This window comes from Coregonus clupeaformis, unplaced genomic scaffold, assembly GCF_020615455.1.
Source record: "Coregonus clupeaformis isolate EN_2021a unplaced genomic scaffold, ASM2061545v1 scaf1600, whole genome shotgun sequence".
Lineage (NCBI taxonomy): Eukaryota > Metazoa > Chordata > Actinopteri > Salmoniformes > Salmonidae > Coregonus > Coregonus clupeaformis.
In genome coordinates, this window is record NW_025535054.1 from 71,050 (window position 1) to 90,466 (window position 19,417).

Sequence of the window (19,417 nt, forward strand, 5' to 3'; positions counted from 1 at the left end):
ACAGCCATCATTTCATGAAACACACATTGACCAGTGTGTGAGAGTGAAATATTTAACAGGTGCATGTGTCACAACTGCACAGCATCAACACAGGAAGTGGTTTAGAGAGTCTAGCGAACCTGTATGGCTGGCAGGAAGTTCTGCTGGTTTAGACAGGAAACGGAGCCCAACAGCCACTGAACACAAACATGTACAGTGAGGGAAAAAAGTATTTGATCCCCTGCTGATTTTGTACATTTGCCCACTGACAAAGAAATGATCAGTCTATAATTTTAATGGTAGGTTTATTTGAACAGTGAGCACGCATGTCAAAAATGTTATAAATTGATTTGCATTTTAATGAGGGAAATAAGTATTTGACCCCCTCTCAATCAGAAAGATTTCTGGCTCCCAGGTGTCTTTTATACAGGTAACGAGCTGAGATTAGGAGCACACTCTTAAAGGGAGTGCTCCTAATCTCAGCTTGTTACTTGTATAAAAGACACCTGTCCACAGAAGCAAGCAATCAATCAGATTCCACACTCTCCACCATGGCCAAGACCAAAGAGCTCTCCAAGGATGTCAGGGACAATATTGTAGACCTACACAAGGCTGGAATGGGCTACAAGACTATCGCCAAGCAGCTTGGTGAGAAGGTGACAACAGTCGGCCTGAGGCTCCATGCAAGATCTCACCTCGTGAAGTTGCAATGATCATGAGAACGGTGAGGAATCAGCCCAGAACTACATGGGAGGATCTTGTCAATGATCTCAAGGCAGCTGGGACCATAGTCACCAAGAAAACAATTAGTAACACACTATGCCGTGAAGGACTGAAATCCTGCAGCGCCCGCAAGGTCCCCCTACTCAAGAAAGCACATATACATGCCCGTCTGAAGTTTGCCAATAAACATCTGAATGATTCAGAGGAGAACTGGGTGAAAGTGTTGTGGTCAGATGAGACCAAAATCGAGCACTTTGGCATCAACTCAACTTGCCGTGTTTGGAGGAGGAGGAATGCTGCCTATGACCCCAAGAACACCATCCCCACCATCAAACATGGAGGTGGAAACATTATGCTTTGGGGGTGTTTTTCTGCTAAGGGGACAGGACAACTTCACCGCATCAAAGGGACGATGGACGGGGCCATGTACCGTCAAATCTTGGGTGAGAACCTCCTTCCCTCAGCCAGGGCCTTGAAAATGGGTCATAGATGGGTATTCCAGCATGACAATGACCCAAAACACACGGCCAAGGCAACAAAGGAGTGGCTCAAGAAGAAGCACATTAAGGTCCTGGAGTGGCCTAGCCAGTGTCCAGACCTTAATCCCATAGAAAATCTGTGGAGGGAGCTGAAGGTTCGAGTTGCCAAACGTCAGCCTCAAAACCATAATGACTTGGAGAAGATCTGCAGGAGTGGGACAAAATCCCTCCTGAGATGTGTGCAAAGCTGTGATTGCCAACAAGGGTTTTGCCACCAAGTACTAAGTCATGTTTTGCAGAGGGGTCAAATACTTATTTCCCACATTAAAATGCAAATCAATTTATAACATTTTTGACATGCGTTTTTCTGGATTTTTTTGTTGTTATTCTGTCTCTCACTGTTCAAATAAACATACAATTAAAATGATAGACTGATCGTTTCTTTGTCAGTGGGCAAACGTACAAAATCAGCAGGGGATCAAATACTTTTTTCCCTCACTGGATCTGTGTCAGACGACCCACAGATGCTGATGATGTTCTATTAAATATCATTCAATAAATATTCTACATCTAGTTGTCGGCAATGTATGAACTTCAGGTTTGATCCGAATAGTTGAGAGAACTGGTGAACAGGACAGAGTTGTGAAATTATGATAGCATCAGATCAGATGTCTCAATCAATGTTATAAATAAAAAAAAGAGGAAGGTGTGAAGAAATAAGAACCATCTTTGTAAAGGAAGGCACAGATGCAAAAAATAATATCTAGTCTAAATTAACAAATCAGAACCAAGCATGTATTTACATTTCATATACAAAGAAAGGGTAGGCAAGTGGGAAGAACATTTGAAAACTACCTCTGTTCCTCTCTGGCGCTTTCAAAATGATTGGGTGAACTGACACACTTCCTGTGAGGTGGAGGACAACTTCAACTACTAAACAACAGTTTCAGTTACCTAAACCATACATGTGAAGAGGTCCTGAGGATTTTATGAGGAGATTTCTTCCAAGCGGCGGAGGAATTTAACACTACTCTGTTCAAGACAAGGGCCAGTAAGGCATTAAGAACATTACAGAAGGGGTGGGAGGATTTGAGGTAAAGTAAAAAGAGAACTCTTGGATAGGATGGCAAGAAGAAGAAGGGGAGAGGTGAGAGAGCAGAGAGAATACTAAAATACATGAAAAACAACAACGTGTTAGTGACACAGTGAAAGGAAGCAACCGTTGAGTGTGAGAGGTTCAGGGCGTGAAGTGTCACAGCAAAGGAACTACATACGAAGCAGTCAGACTGATGTTAACGGATGACATTTTGGAACACAGAAAGAAAAAAAGAATCAAGAAAGAAAAAAAAGTAATGTCCAGATTATTAGTCATCCTAAGCGATTACATTTTGAAGGGACTTCAAGTAGGGAGGCAAGGACGATTTATTCCAATCCATTCTTGAAAACAGTGAGAGGAGCAAGCTAAAAAAAGATAAAGTCACAGATACCAAGATGAAAATGGGCACAAACCAGGAGGATGAATCTGAGCCAGAAGCTCAACAGATTCCCGAGGAGACGGGCCCCACAGAGGAGGACAAGGAGATCCCTGCTGAGCATCCTCAAGACGCCCCTCCTCCTGAGGATGTCGACCCTCTCAACACCTACAAGTGGCACACCGGGGCCAAGGCAGCAACCCTCGATGGGACAAGAGGAGAGGGTGGAGTCACAGCATCAACAACAATAGAGAAGATGGAGAAGACCACCACCACCACCACCAAATGGAGTAATAAAATGCAGAACTGGCGGAAAGCCATGAGCGAGGATCCCGGGGACAGGGCCTCAACCGCTGGACGAGGAGGGGAGGCCCCCAGGCTGGAGAAGAACCCTGCCTCCAGGAAGAACCCCTTCAGAAGGGCCCAGTCTGAGCCTCCAGGGTCGCTGTTCACTGCCCTGTCCCCCTCCTCCTCCTCTTCAGCCCAGGCAACGTCGGGACCGGCGGCCACCGCAGAGGCATCGGAGCCGTCCCCCACGGACACACCACAGAAAGGGGGCGGAGGGGCCCTGTTCAGGAAGTACATTCGCACTGTCTCGCAGAAGCTCAAGAGGCCCCGGCTGCTGAGCAGAAACAGCACCCCGACCCTCCTACAAGGTGAGGGTACAGAATGCACACTATAAGCGTATTGCCTTGGTATCGGAATGCACACCTAGCGCCACACATATGATAGTGCCATGCTCTTCCTACATCACTGTATGTCAACCATTTTGAGTACAGTTTTAAATTCTAGGTTTTAATTGGTATAGTTTAGTTAGTCTCTAGATTTTAGTCTAGTTTTGATTTTCAGTCATTTTCCTTCAGTGAAATGCTGACATCTGGTGTTGTATACATGGCATTTAGTGTGTCTAAGAACCCACGATGACGTTTGACATGGTTGGTAAGCATTCTACCCTTTAAAGAAGCAAGTTGGCATAAAACCAAAGCCATTATCCTCAACCATGCACGTCAGAGACCATTTTGAGTGGACATTTCAGTGGGTCTATTCGTGTAGGAGACACCTGAAGATACAGATATGGATGAAAAAATGTACAGTATGTGATATGATTTAGGAGAAGTTGACGGTAATACAGCCATACTTAGACTAGAAAACAAACTGACACAGGATGTGTGAGAGCTATGGTTCATAAAAGATGGGTAGGGGGAGGACCGGGAGGGAGTGGAAGATAGCTTCAAAACAACAACTACAAACTAGAAATGGGAGTGGCCATGTGCGCTGTGTCAGATAACGACATAATGCCATAATTACTCCAAATGAAAAACATCCAAGGGCCAGCGTGTGCGCTCATTTATCTCCCAGAACAACCATTGCTGGTTTCCTTGGACTATACTGTAATTAGGAAAACTCAGAGAGCTCCGTTTGTGCCAATGTCAGACACAGAAATAGAGTATTGTTTAAATAATTGTGTCCAATCACAGATGCATGACTAGGGTCATCAAAATTAGTCAAAATTAGTGGCATCTATTGTAGACTATGGCACGCAACTGTAGTTAGTTGTGTCACACAGATAGTTCAAATAAAAAGGCCAGGATTTCAAGCGACTATTGCAGTGATTTGGTCCATCCCATTGTGTACTGATCTACTGTGCTGTTGTCATGGTGTGTGTGTGTGTGTGTATAGATGCGGGTGGGAGCGGGCCTGCAGCTGCGTCCCTAGAGCTAACCAGGCTGTCATGGGCCCCTCCCCAGGACGTCCCCATTTGGGACATCAACAACTGTGTCCTGGAGGATGGACAGATCCTCATCACCCCGGAGGAAGAGGTACATGACACAGACACAGACCATTCACATCACCTACACTGAAAATTACACAACAACACTTAGCATTGCACTTCCATTAAACAACATGGAGTCAACACAACCTTGAAGCATTGTGTTTAACAGTTAGTACTATTACTGGGAGCACTGCACTCTCAATGGAAACTCACACTTGACTGTATGAAGTTGATAGTCATGGTTTCTCTCTAGGTTATTAAGTTAGTGTGTATTTCTTCTACTCCCTAACTCAGCCAGTGATGTGGACCAGGAACCGAGTCAGCAGCTGCCTGTCAAACCTCAGCATGCAGAACCTGGCAGATGTCAACATTGGTCAGTACTCCAATACCGCCACATGGCTTTAGACTAGAGGAGTGTTTCATATGAATGGGGTTCCTGGAACTATGATCCAATACCTTGCTTTCTCTAATAGCTTTCCTAACGTCCTCATCAGAGACACAAAGAAGATAAAACAGTGAATCAACAGTGAAGTCCACTTTCTCATCAAAATGGTTGATCCTCAGAAATACTGTCAGAGCAAGACTGAGTCAGGGATGTCTTTGCAAGGAGAACATCCATTCGGCAGCATCACAACCACTAAAGAGTCTATCAGAGTAACAGTAGGGCAGGCACAGAGGAAATAGCTGACGTGATTATGCATGCGAGTGACTTTCAAATTGTTTCCTCAAAATTTTGGGGGTAGATAGCATCACATCTGGGTGTTCCAGAAGACCAGTCAGGGCTGGTTGAGAAGAAGCAGTGTCTGTAGCGAGGCTGCTCTCATTCATGTTCATTTTATTAGTATTAGCTTGTGGGTTTAGTCCGTATATAGAATTTTGGATATTGATTAGTTTTGTGTGATGGCTACACTGGCAAGGCCTATTTGGTGAAGAGAGGAGAACCATGAGAGGTGAAACAGTGTTCACTCTTACGTGTGATTAGAAGAAGCGGGTTCGACAGATCTCTCTCTCCCTCTCAATGATGGGATTTAGACGCTGGATTGCATGTGGAGGCGCTTTGGGTAAGCAAAGAATTAGATTCTAAGAATTGTGTACGTTTATTTGTACAGTCACAATTGCTATTGATTCAGACAAATCTTTTACTTGATTATGTCTATGAAAGGAGAATATCAAAAGGTGAATTTTGAACGAATGCTCTAAAGAAAAGTGATGTACTGTATGATCGCTTTAGTTACTGCCATAGGTAAATGTATTCTTTTAGCCAAAGAAGTGTCTCAATGGTTGTTTTATTCACGTGGAGTGACACCACGGCTGATTTTCTGCTCTGCTGTGGTACTAAGGATCTTTGTAGTCTCTAAACCAAGTTATTCAATGTCTGAAATGAAGGCTGCACTTGCAAGGTTCCTGCCCTGTCTCGGCCACTAGATAAACGCAATATCCGGTGTGACTGTCAGAATACTTTTCAATGGCTGACTCATTTTGACACTGAGCCTATTCATCCCTCAACCTTCTTACTTTAGACTTTTCTTACTGATGGAGAGACTTCAGCTAAAGTGGTTATCAATAACATTTCAAAGCCGGTGTATTAATGTTCAGTTATACAGTACATGCACTGTTCTAGATTAGTTAGTCAAACCCAGTCTGAATAATCTTCAGCCTTGCAGCCTCATCTATTTGAGCAGTTATTTGTTCGATCTTCAGAGGAAATGCAGAAAGGAGGAAATGACTACACTTCCCCTGGTGGTTTCAGAGGACTGTGCAATTTAGTTTGGGGAGATTAGATCAACTACTTTAATTTTTTTATTTTTTATTTAACCTTTATTTAACCAGGTAAGCCAGTTGAGAACAAGTTCTCATTTACAACTACGACCTGGCCAAGATAAAGCAAAGCAGTGCGATAAAACACAGAGTTACATATGGGGTAAAAAAATATAAAGTCAAAAAAATACAACAGAAAATATATATACAGGTAGTCCCTCCCCAATGGTTTCCAAATAAACAGGAAAATGTACAGACGTACATATGCAAGACGTGAGTGATATGTAACAAGATATACAGTATATCTCCATTTGGAGCAACAATAACAGAGACAACCCACAGTGCCCACTTTCCGCCCGAGGTGCTCTGATAAAGGTTGCCATTTTTTAGAGGGAGAGGAGGGATCATGTCAAAAGTGTGTTTACATGCTAACTGTGTGAATCTCCTGGACCTGCAGAATGCAGCCCCGACCACATGGCCCCTACTGGTGGCCCCAGGCTGAAGGGCCAAGATGGAGGAGTGAGGGTGAGTACTGCGTACTCCACAGATAAGACACTGTTATTACATGATTCATAACAGCTCTGGATTGCCTGAGGATTCTGTATGATTCAGGGCCTGCTAATCACTATTCCCCTGGGGATGAATTGAACTTCATCTACCCATCTTCTTACTCTTCTCTCTCCCTCCCCCCTCTTTAATGGTCTTCTTCCCGGCCTCTGTCTCTAGGGGCTGATCAAGCGGCGTTTCTATGGTGGAGCCATGCGAAAGAGCATTACCCAGTTAAACACCATTGGGTTGAACAAAGGGAGCAGGTATGTGGTCAGTCTCATAGTGCTCTTGGTGTGTAAGGCAGGCTGTTCCTCATTGACTCCTCTCCTCCTTCCTGTCTATCCAGCAGGCTCCATGGATCACGGGAGTCCGTGTCCATCCCAGTCAGCGCTGCAGGAAACCTGGATCTAAGCGCAGACACCAGTACGGTCATCAGGCCTGTACACAGCTCCATCCTGGGGGAGAAGTACTGCTTTGAGGTAGAGCTGACCTTTGACCTATAAATTCTATACTCGTCCCATGTCTTAAAGTGATTTGACTAAGTTCATGTTAAATACTGCCCAATAACATATCTGCCTCACTCTGTCCTGTCATGTATTGACTGTTGGTATTGACTGTTGATGTCCTAGGTGATAAACTCAGAGAACAACCACTGTTTTGGGTGCACCTCAGCTGCTGAGCGAGACCGCTGGATAGAGGACCTGAGACGGGCTGCTCAGCCCAATAAGGTAAAGAAACTATTTAAAAACATTATTCTTCCATACCAGTTAAAGGAGAAGTTATTTTTTACAACCAAATTGCACTTTTTTTATGTTATAGAAGGGTCCAGACACCTTTGTTATTTCACTTGTTTTTGAGAAACTTATCCCAAACAGCGAATCACTTCCTCATCCTTGTTGTATAGTATTGGGCCCCCGAAAAAACCTGAACAAAGGCTCCAAAAACACCCAAATAAGTCCTTTTAGAAACAGAAAAGCTCTCAATATAGTGATGCAGGTCTTTGGATGTTGTACGCATGAAATTGTGTCACTCCACACTTTATCCGCAACATTATATTCCCTTTTGTGCGACTCAAGCGGTTTCCCCTATCCAGCTGTTCAATTCTTCATGTATCCTGCTGCTATAGGTAACTGCCAACATAAAGTGTCTTAATAAGGCCTTGGGCCACCACGAGCTGCCAGAACAGCTTCAGTGCGCCTTGGCATAGATTCTACAAGTGTCTGGAACTTCCTGTGTGGAAGCACCCCATGCTTTCAATATACAGTACTATCTATCCCTCATAAGTGTTTCCTTTATTTTGGCAGTTACTTATAGAATGGAGCGGTACCACTGGAGTCGCAACAAAATGGAATATTACATCAAAAATATATATTTTTGGTACAAAAGAAAACTTATCCTTTAATGTATGCCACATTGCCTCCTGTAGCTCAGTTGGTAGAGCATGGCGCTTGCAACGCCAGGGTTGTGGGTTCGTTTCCCACAGGGGCCCAGTATAAAAAATGTATGCACTCATTAACTGTAAGTCGCCCTGGATAAGAGCGTCTGCTAAATGACTTAAATGTAAATGTAATATTCTAGGACTCCATATTGTATACTCACTGATTGATGTTCTAACATGTTCTGTCTCCGTTAGGACAACTGTGAGCGGACAGAGAACTCCCTCAGTCTGTGGGTGAACGAGGCCAAGGACCTGCTCCCCAAGAGGCGATACTACTGCGAGCTGCACCTGGACGGCACCTTGTTCGCCCGCACCACCAGCCGAGCCGTGGGCAAATCTTCCCATCACTCCAGCTTGGCTGGTGATGGGTCCTCTGGTGCCTCGGGTGGGGCGCTCGGGGGCAGCGGCGGGGTGGTCGGAGGCTGCCAGCTGTTCTGGGGAGAGTTTTTTGAGCTGGACAACTTGCCGTCGGTCTCCCAGATCACCCTGCACCTCTTCCGCGACGAGGAGCCCAAGAAGAAGCGTCACTCCCGGGATGAGTCCACCCTGCATCCCCTTGGCAGTGTGGCCATATCCCTGGCCGACATCCGGGGAAGGGCCTTCCAGGAGAAGTGGCACCCGATCATTCCCTACAAGGCGTCTAGTGCCGGCGGGACGAAGGAGCAACTGGGGCCCCAAGCGTCGCTCCGTGTCAAGGCCCGCTTTCAGAACCTGCAGGTGCTGCCCATCGAGAGGTATAAGGAGTTTGCAGAGTTTGTGACAGTGGACTATATGGGCATGTGCAGGAACCTGCAGCAACTGCTGTCTGTCAGGGAGAAGGAGGAACTAGCGGGGGCACTGGTCCACGTCTTGCAAAGCATTGGCAAGGCCAAGGTAAGTAAAGCAAAGGGGTGACCGCTGCTTCATGATAAGCATTTAAAGTAGACCTTTACAATAGTCAGCTAGTCATAACTTGCTAGAAGCGCTTATTCTGTGTGTTTATGTTCCAGGAGTTCCTTATCGAGTTGGGTAGTGCAGAGGTGGAACGCCTTGGGGAGAAAGAGGCACTGATCTTCAGGGAGAACACTCTGGCCACCAAGGCCATTGATGAGTACATGAAGCTGGTGGGGCAGAAGTACCTCATCGACACCCTGGGTAAGGAATATCTGTGGATGAGATCAGCTTTTAGGCTTTTGGAAATACAATTTTTCCCATCCTGGGTAACAGTGGATCTGTTTTAACTCTTTCTTGGACCTTCTTCTTAGAAACTGTTGTCATGGAAAACTGTGCCATCTCTCTTCTTACAGGGGAACTTCATCACTCGACTGTATGCCTCAGTAGAGAGCTGTGAAGTGGACCCTCGCAAATGCCCCGCCTCTGAGCTGTCAAACAACCAGCGGCACCTGAGGGAGAGCTGTGAGGAGGCAGTGCAGAAAATCACTGAGATGCACGGGTGAGTGACAGAGACCTGATGGGAAACAATATGCAAAGTTATACAACGGGTGAGTCTAATCCTGAATGCTGATTGGTTAAAACCGCATTCCAGCCGGTGTCTATTCCACAAGTTACCACCGGCTAAATCTATGACATTAAAAGGCCTATTTACTCTGTTCCATCTGACTGCGCAATCCACTGTTTCATCAGCCCAGCCAGGCAAGTTATAAACTTGATCTCCACTATAAAAAGCATCTAGACATTATCTCACATTTCTTTTAGACTAACATTTAGTTTTCAACAGCGGAGATTTGTATAAACCTTGCTGTCTGTCTCTCCAACATTTGCAACATTGTTTCAATATTCAAATTAGATCTCCAGCTGTCCCATAGTAATGAACGAGTCGGGACGAGACAGACAGGCAGGCAGGCAGCGTTTCTCAGTCAGTCGGAATCATGAATCAGCTGGCATAATTTTTATGGATATATACAAAGAAATGTAAATTGAAAAAAGGTCAAACGAAAAAAAGTGCAGCTAATGTAGTTTGCAGTCTTTCCAGCTTCAATTTGAAGTGATTGTGTTAGCTGTGGTGTTGGCTAGCTCCTCTGAACAAGTGTCCTGACGAGTGAGCACATTTTCTATGCCAGGCGAAATCGCGCCTCATTAGCTAATTGTTATGGATGTCTCCAAATAAATGTCACTAGAAAACAGCTTAAACAAATGCAAATGAAGCTACTTTGCTGTTATTCTGGCTGCACTTTTTGACGTGACTGTAAATTAGCCGTAGTTGGCTAGCTAGCTAGCAAGCAAGGGATAAGAACGTTACCAGCCAGTATGGCAATGGAACATTTAGAATGAACGACTGGGTCGCGTCTATAGATACAGAACAAAAAGACTGTACGACTGGGTCGCGTCCATAGATACAGAACAAAAAGACTGAAGGACTGGGTCGCGTCTCTGGCAACCGAACCAATAGAACGAAGGACCAGCCAGCTTGGGTAGCAACCCTAGATTTGTGTCAGGACTATATCTTGTGGAAGGATGAAATAGTATGAATAAATTAATAAAAATAACGTTTTTAATGAAAATATGTCAATCATTATTTGAATATGTTGGTAACCCGTTGTATAAAAGTGATAATGCTCTCGAAGCCGGTGTTTGGAGGATATATTGGCACGGTTTCCTGGTCCTCGACTTCGTCTCAGGTCTAACAACACCGTGCCAATATATCCTCCAAACGCCGGCCTCTCGGGCATTATTACTTAAATAGAAAATGGGGAGAGCAGTTTTAGCCAGAAGAATGCTATCAAATGAACGCTGATTCATATTCACTCACAGGAAATCCAAGGCTGTAATTGACCGCTCTCTCCACCATTTACCTCGCAGATCTTTCCCTGAAGAGCTGAACAGGATCTTCTCCAGCTGGGTGGAGCTGTGCAAGGAGCAGGGACGACCTGAAATCGGCCAGCGCCTCATCTCTGCCTCGCTATTCCTCCGTTTTCTGTGTTCCGCCATCCTCAGCCCCTCCCTGTTTGGTCTGACACAGCCCTATCCAGAGCCGGCCACCCTGCGCACCCTCACCTTCACCGCCAAGGTCATCCAGAACCTGGCCAACTTCACCCTGTGAGTGTGTTGGCTTCACCTCTGTCTGCACCCCATCATACTTCATCCATGTATCCATGGATACCAACCATAGAGATGAGCTACTAGATACAATATGATGCAGCAGCATCATGCATGATGTAATATACCTCCAAAACATCTGACAGAATGATGGAAATGATAGACTTGACACTCATTCAATTCTTCAAACTATGTGGTCCAAGTCAAGAATAAACATCTTCTCTCCAATATTCCCAAACCAGACGTTCCCTCCTCCAACACTAATCCATACCCCATTCTCTTCCACTAACAGGTTTGGGGAGAAGGAGGAGTACATGCTGTTCATGAATGACTTCCTGCAGCAGCACTGGGAGAGGATGAGGGGCTTCCTTCAGACAGTGTCCAGCCCAGACATAGAGATCCCAATGACATCCTTCGATGGCTATGTGGACTTGCCTCTGCGTCTGGCTGTCCTACACAGCCTGCTGGTCGACATCATTTCCCCAATGAAGCAGGTAGGCATAAGTCAACTGCATCAAAGGCAGTGTAGTGTGGCAAGGATGATGCTATGACATTCCTGTATTCCTATATTCCTGCTACCAGTCACTTTTCAGCCCTGTTTACATGTATATTCGTCTAGCACGCCTACACTGATACTCTTGCACACACACACACCACCACGCACACACACACACACACACACACACACACACCACCACCACCACCACACACACACCACTTATGCTGCTGCCATACTGTTTACTATTATTATTTATCCTGCCAACAGTCACTTTCTCAATCCCTGCCTCATGTACATATCTACCTCAAATACTCCAGTATCCCTGCACATTGTACATTTGGTACTGGCATGGACCCTGTATATAGCTTCCTCTTTTATTTCGTATTTCTCATGATTTTTTATTTTTTATTAGTTATACTATAATTTCTACCAGCATGTCACATGTGCCACCAGAGAAATAATAATAAAATACTCTAGACCACCTTTACTCCACACACAGAGACGCGTACAAAGCGTACTCCCTCCATTTGGCAAATCTGACCATAATTCTATCCTCCTGATTCCTGCTTACAAGCAAAAACTCAAGCAGGAAGTACTAGTGACTCTCTCAATACAGAAGTGGTCAGATGACGCGGACGCTAAGCTACAGGACAGTTTTGCTAGCACAGACTGGAACATGTTCCGGGATTCATCCGATGGCATTGAGGAGTATACCACATCACTGGCTGATGCTTATCGGATGTGGCAGGGCTTGCAAACTATTACGGATTACAAAGGGAATACCCCCACGAGCTGCCAAGTGACGCAAGCCTACCAGACGTAAAATTCCTTATATGCTCGCTTCAAGGCTAGCAACACTGACCATGTTGCATACGACTGTGTGATCACTCTCTCCGTAGCCGATGTCAATAAGACCTTTAAACAGGTCAACATTCACAAGGCTGTAGGGCCAGACGGATTACCAGGATGTGTTTTCAGAGCATGCGCTGACCAACTGGCAAGTGTTTTCACTTACATTTTCAACCTCTCCCTGACTGAGTCTGTAATATCTACATGTTTCAAGCAGACCACCATAGTCCCTGTGCTCAAGAACGCCAAGGTAACCTGCCTAAATGACTACCGCCCCGTAGCACTCACGTCTGTATCCATGAAGTGCTTTGAAAGGCTGGTCATGGCTCACATCAACACCATCATCCCAGAAACCCAAACCCACTATAATTCGCTTACCGCCCCAACAGATCCACAGATGACGCAATCTCTATTGTACTCCACACTGCCCTTTCCCACCTGGACAAAAGGAACACCTACGTAAGAATGGTGTTTGTTGACTACAGCTCAGCGTTCAACATCATAGTGTCCTCAAAGCTCATGATTAAGCTAAGGACCCTGGGACTAAATACCTCCCTCTGGAACTGTATCCTTGACTTCCTGACAGGCCGTCCCCAGGTGGTAAGGGTAGGCAACAACACATTTGCCACGCTGATCCTCAACACGGGGGCCCCTCAGGAGTGGGTGCTTAGTCCCCTCCTGTACTCCCTGTTCACCCACAACTGCATGGGCACACATGACTCCAACACCATCATTAAGTTTGCCGACGACACAACGGTGGTAGGCCTGATCACCGAAAACGATGAGACAGCCTATAGGGAGGATGTTAGAGACCTGGCAGTGTGGTGCCAGGACAGCAACCTCTCCTTCAATGTGATCAAGACAAAGGAGCTGATCGTGGACTACAGGAAAAGGAGCGCCAAGAATGCCCCCATTCACATCGACGGGGCTGTAGTGGAGTGGTTCCTTGGTGTCTACATCACTAACAATCTATCATGGTTCAAACACACCAAGACAGTCGTGAAGAGGGCAACGCCTATTCCTCCTCAGGAGACTGAAAAAATTTGGCATGGGTCCTCAGATCCTCAAAAGGTTCTACAGCTTCACCATCGAGAGCATCCTGACTGGTTGCATCACCGATTGGTATGGCATCTGCTCGGCATCCGACCGCAAGGCGCTACAGAGGGTAGAGCGTATAGCCCAGTGCATGACTGGGGCCAAGGTTCCTGCCATTCAGGACCTCTATACCAGGTGGTGTCAGAGGAAGGCCCTAAAAATTGTCAAAGACTCCATCCACCCAAATCATAGACTGTTCTCTCTGCTACCGCAAGGTCCAAAAGGCTCCCTAACAGCTTCTACCCCCAAGCCATAAGACTGCTAAACAGTTAATCAAATGGCTACTCTATTTGCATTGAACCCCTTTTTTACGCTGCTGTTACTCGCTGTTTATCATCTATGCATAGTCACTTTACCCCAACCTACATGTACATTACCTCAATTAACCTGTACCCCCGCACATTGACTCGGTACCGGTACCTCCTGGCTATAGCCTCGTTAGTGTTATTTTATTGTGTTACTTTTAATTGTAATTCGTTTTTTAGCAAATATTTCCTTACTTACTTTTGAAAAAACTCTGCATTGTTGATTAAGGGCTTGTAAGTAAGCTTTTCACTGAAGGGTCTACACCTGATATTGAATACTGCGCTGTAGCGTAGGGCTTGCAAATTAAGCATTTCACTGTATTTGTGCATGTGACAAATACAACTTTAAACGAAGCTGAAACCTCCCACGGTAAGGTTAAGTGCTGTTCTTATCTCTTCCTCAGGACACCATAGACAAACTGCACCCTCTGCCTTCAATCCTGAACCAGATTACTGAATCTCTGGGCCCAGATGCTCCACGGATTACTGTTAGCAGGTGAGCTTGGCAAGTGCTCTTCTGTATGTGCACCCCATGTGTATTGCACATAAACATTTTTGTAGACCTACTTGTGTGCATACACAGCTTCACAATCTTCTTTACGTCTCGCTTTATTGTCCTGATTTTTATTTTTCACAACAGCAACATTGGTCAATCCAAGCCGACCTGCGTGCTCCCTAAAGACCTGGGCATGTACAGCCCTCTGCACAACTCCCTGTACCAGCTGCATATGGATGTGGAGGGTGACCAGCGGAAAGAAAGCATTCAAGTGATCAATCGAGACAGGAGGAGTGCCAGAGCGAGGAAGCCAGTATCCAGGACCCAGAGTGCTCCGCACAGACCGCCGGCGGTCCCTAAACAGCTACTGAGGAGACAGGGTAGCACTGAGAATCTGCCGCTGGAGGACCAAGATGGAGAGCAGGAAGCCAACCCTCCACTTGATATTTCATCACCACAGAACGTGAGTTTGGAAATCTTGGTCATGTGGTTTCAATTGTCAACATTCAACATTCTATTTTATATTGATATTATCCTTATGAAGTATATGGTTCATAGTCATAAAAAAGCATTGCCATGTGGTTGTTCTGTCGAGAGTCGATGGGTGGGAGGAGTGATTGAATCTCATGAAAGCATCCCCTCTTCTTGTGTCAGAGTGATGGTGTAAAGTCTCCTCCTGCTCCAGTGCCTTGGATCAAAGTGTCCCACAGCAAGGAGCCGTACGAGAGGAAGATAGAGAATGAAGAGATCAACCTACTGGACAGGGTGGGTTCATCTTCATATTATTTATCATCCAGTAATGCTGCTCCTTCCTCTTTCACATTGATTACTTCAGCTCATCAAATAAATACTGCAATGATTAAGTTTCTTGATCCCCATGATGTTGATTTGTGATTTCTAATTTCTGATTTACCCAGCATGCACAGGAGCTGTCGGAGCTCCGCCTGGGGGTGGATCAGGTGACAGAGCGTGAGTTGGAGATGGCCAAGCGGCTGGAGGACTTCATTGTCCAAAGCCAGAATCAGAATGCAGTCCTGCTGGCTGAGGTTAATAAACTGCGGAATCTTCTGGCTGTCCGTGAGGAACAGCTCGCCAGCGCCACTTTCAGGTGAGACAGTGGAGTAAGAGGGACATCAAATAAAATTCACAACCTTTCAGATGAATGAGAGTTTATTTGGTTTGAATATGAACTGAAATGTAATTGTTAATCGGTGTCATAGGCTGGGGGTTATCGAGGAGGAGAGGGAGGAGGACGAGAGGAAGCTGAACGTTGCCGTGGCAGCAGCTGAGCGAATGAACGTACTGGTAAGACTGGAGATATCTACCACAATCATTAAGATAAAGATGAGTCATGACGAGCGTTTAGGTTACATAGTCATTTTCCTTCACTTTAAAACTAAACTAAATGGAGCCGTTTGTTGCTGTGTGTTCTCAGGAGGAGCAGTTTGCAGACCTGATGAAGGACAGGCACCAGCTCAGTGGAGAATACACCGGTGACCAGAACAACACACAGTACCCTGGGATCGGGGCTAATCATGTCAACAGCAACTGAAGTCAGACTGGCAGCACAGAGTTGTAATATAGACATATGCTTAGTTTAGTCCCCTTAGCGTTCATGTTCTTCCAAAAACAAACCCTCCCAGAATTATGTTGTTTTGCCTGTTGGGTGGGTCACTTTCAGAAATACAGGTATGATGCTTTTCTCATGATAAAACGGAGTAAATGTATGCATGAATCTTAACCTCAGTGTCCAATTGCAAAAACAGAAATGATGCTAAATCTCTGTTTAACATAGCACTTATTGTGTACACTGTACTTGAAATGAAATATTTGTGGAAGTGCATTTTGTTGATTTGACAGAAACCGACTGATCTAATTTGAGTGTAGAAACCTAAACATTAATAAAATGAACAATTTCGCTCGCTGCATGTTTAACCAAATGAATTGTAAGGATACCAAACCTTGATATGTAATTAAATACATCTTTGCCCTCTTTTGATACACCACTTCCTAGAATGTTGTCCATTTTCCATCTCCATTTTGAATGCAGATTTACAATTTCTGTGGACTTAATTAAATAAATAAAACTCAAACAAACAATGTACCTTTCAAAGTGTTTGTGTGAACTTGTGTTGTGTGTGACTATGTGGTCTATTTGGTAAGAATGACTGTTGCTAAATAAAAAAATTAACTGATGAGAATGTCCATGCAAGAAGTCAGAGAATAGTTAAATTGGTTTATTGGAGAGTATACGCCATATACCCACTTTTTGGGGGGCATTGCGTATACTTACTTCTTAATCCCCACTGGTGCGTATCAAAGTAGTGTAGTGGAGGTATACGCAGTATCAATTAATAAGGCTGATGGAACAGAACAAAATGTTTAGCTTAAGATGTGATAAACTATTTCTTCACATTTTAAGCACAGCAATGTGCACATGGCAGTAGGCCTACGCACAAATGTTCCAAAATGCAATTTGCTGGAAAACACTGTTCTAAAATCGCACTGCACATGCAAGCAGTTTCATGGACAGAAATGGAAATATGTTCTAAATTTAGAAAGAAAAGGGTTGTAAAGATGCAACAACTATCATGGGTTGCTAATATGACTAGGATAATGCCTTTGGCCGCTAAACAATGAAATACATTTGATTTGAAAACCCAATAGAACAGGAGAGCGCATATGAGGAAGTCTTAAAATAATTTCATCCACGTTTCTATGGTGGGATTTTGGCTATAGGCTACTTTGCAGCAAGTTAAGACATGCCTCATAATATGAAGTAAAATGTCCAGGTTTCAAACAATTAAGGAACAGGACAAATATAGCGATGCTAATGATAGGCCTAACCGTCTTCTGGTAGATGGAAATGCTTGCTAGCTAACTTTAGTTTACTGAAACCCATATTGTGCATTGCTGGCTAACATAGCTACTACTATGTTACAGTGGGAGGAAAATCTAATAATTGTTCTGTTTGCTAATTTAGCTAGCTATGTAGCTAGCTAGGTAGGTAAGCAACTACCGGTAGCTATATCTATGACAAAAAATATAAGCGTTTTTACAATCTGAGATTTTTGTATCTCAATTGTAAAACCTCTCTTTTTAGTCGTAGATATGGCTACCGGTAGTACTAAACAGCAAGCTACAACATTACAACCAGCCACCTAAAGCTAGGTTTACCAGCAAACGTTAGCACATGACTGGAGTTGGCTAGCTAGTTAGCCTGGCGCCTGCTAACATGTTATGCGCCACACCTCACATTTGTAACTTGTTAGCAAACGTGTAACATTAGCAACTGTAAATACATTTACTAGCTAGCTATGTAAAATAATTGACGAGGGTTGGCATTGGTTATGATTATGACCGTGGATGCATTTTAATCTCACAAAATTATAGGCATGATGCAATACTTGTTATTTACATATCTTTGGAATCCTAAGTATTGCATATCCAGCAAGCTACCTACGTTTACTAGCAAACAGTGAGGAGAAACAATAATACAACAATTTACTGTTGCAAATCTCAAAAACTGAAGCGGGTTTTACTATAAAAATATTTGCCTAAGCATGCCTGATAGACATGGCTGTAGGTAGATATTGTCTGCCTGCCTTATATAAATACACTACATGGCCAAAAGTATGTTGTCACCCCTTCAAATTAGTGGATTCGGCTATTTCAGCCACACCCGTTACTGACGGGTGTATAAAATCGAGCACACAGCCATAACATCTCCATAGACAAACATTGGCAGTAGAATGGCCCGTACTGAAGAGCTCAGTGACTTTCAATGTGGCACCGTCATAGGATGCCACCTTTTCAACAAGTCAGTTCGTCAAATTCAACCAACTCCATATTAAACACCCATGATTTTGGAATGAGATATTCGATGAGCAGGTGTCCACATACACTACGTGGCCAAAAGTATCTTCTGTGAATCCATAAGGGCATACATATTTTAAAGATTGATAGAAAATATCCATACTTATTTTATGGTGGTTCTACATCAGGGCTCTCCAATCCTGTTCCTGCAGAGATACTGTACTGTAGGTTTTCATTCCAACCCCAATCTAGCACACCTGATTCTAATAATTAGCTGGTTGATAAGCTGAACCAGGTTAGTTACAACTGGGGTTGGAGCGAAAACCTACAGGAGGGTAGCTCTCCAGACACAGGCAGCCCATTCTGATATTCTTTCCACTAATTGGTCTTAATCACATCAGATCTTTTTCAGAACTGATCTGATTGGTCAAAAGACCAATGAATGAAAAAATTATCAGAATTGGGCTGCCTGTGTGAACGCAGCCATGGTGGGCTGGGGAAGCTGAGACTTTGTGGCGATGGGCTTGTCCTGTCTGCGGTGAACGGCCAGCTGGTTAAGACTCTGCAGAAAGTGGTGTAGGGCTTCTTTTTTACCCCCTTTTTCTCCTCAAATTCGATCTTGTCTCATCGCTGCAACTCCCAAAAGGCCGGGGAGACGAAGGTCGAGTCATGCGTCCTCCAAAATGACCCACCTAACAGCACATCTTAACACCCACCCGCACCAATGTGTTGGAGGAAACACTGTTCAACTGACTACCGAGGTCAGCCTGCAGGCGCCCGGCCCACCACAAGGAGTCGCTAGAGCTGTGCCAATTGTGTACCGCCCTATGGGACCCCCGATCACAGTCAGTTGTGATATAGGCCGGGATCAAACCCGGGTCTGTAGTGACGCCTCTAGCACTGCAATGCAATGCCTTAGACCGCTGCACCACTCGGGAGGCCCTTGGTGTAGGGCTTCTTAACCACCAACTGTTTGGTCCTCTTGAAGAAGATTTGCTGGTACTGCACGTCTCCTGGAAAGACATGGTTGTGGTATTAGCATTTTACACTTTTTGTGGAAGGGACGTAGGGCAACACGCTTTTGTTGGTAAAGGTATCAACCGAATGGGACCGGATAGCGTATTGTTTAGGGACAATGACGGGACATTG

The 19,417-nt window shown here is 44.7% G+C and overlaps 1 protein-coding gene across 4 annotated transcripts; it reads left to right on the forward strand.

Annotated features, from left to right (window-relative positions):
* The first annotated feature begins 1,964 nt into the window (after nt 1–1,964).
* On the forward strand, nt 1,965–16,544 carry LOC121563915 (ras GTPase-activating protein nGAP-like). Of its 4 annotated transcripts, none has more exons than XM_045218469.1 (18): nt 1,965–3,309; nt 4,334–4,473; nt 4,722–4,800; nt 6,643–6,710; nt 6,912–6,997; nt 7,084–7,213; nt 7,364–7,462; nt 8,368–9,045; nt 9,162–9,306; nt 9,460–9,604; nt 10,972–11,208; nt 11,501–11,702; nt 14,361–14,452; nt 14,597–14,915; nt 15,107–15,217; nt 15,370–15,560; nt 15,673–15,757; nt 15,888–16,544. In XM_045218469.1, exons 1-18 carry the CDS (start codon nt 2,673–2,675, stop codon nt 16,002–16,004), a joined length of 3,561 nt encoding a protein of 1,186 aa, XP_045074404.1. In that variant the 5' UTR covers nt 1,965–2,672; the 3' UTR covers nt 16,005–16,544. The 4 variants fall into 4 exon arrangements, with proteins under 4 accessions (XP_045074404.1, XP_045074403.1, XP_045074405.1 ...); XM_045218468.1 differs by having other exon boundaries at nt 1,966–3,309; nt 7,081–7,213; XM_045218470.1 differs by lacking the exons at nt 1,965–3,309; nt 4,334–4,473; nt 4,722–4,800 and adding an exon at nt 5,183–5,488 and having other exon boundaries at nt 7,081–7,213.
* Nucleotides 16,545–19,417: the final 2,873 nt, after the last annotated feature.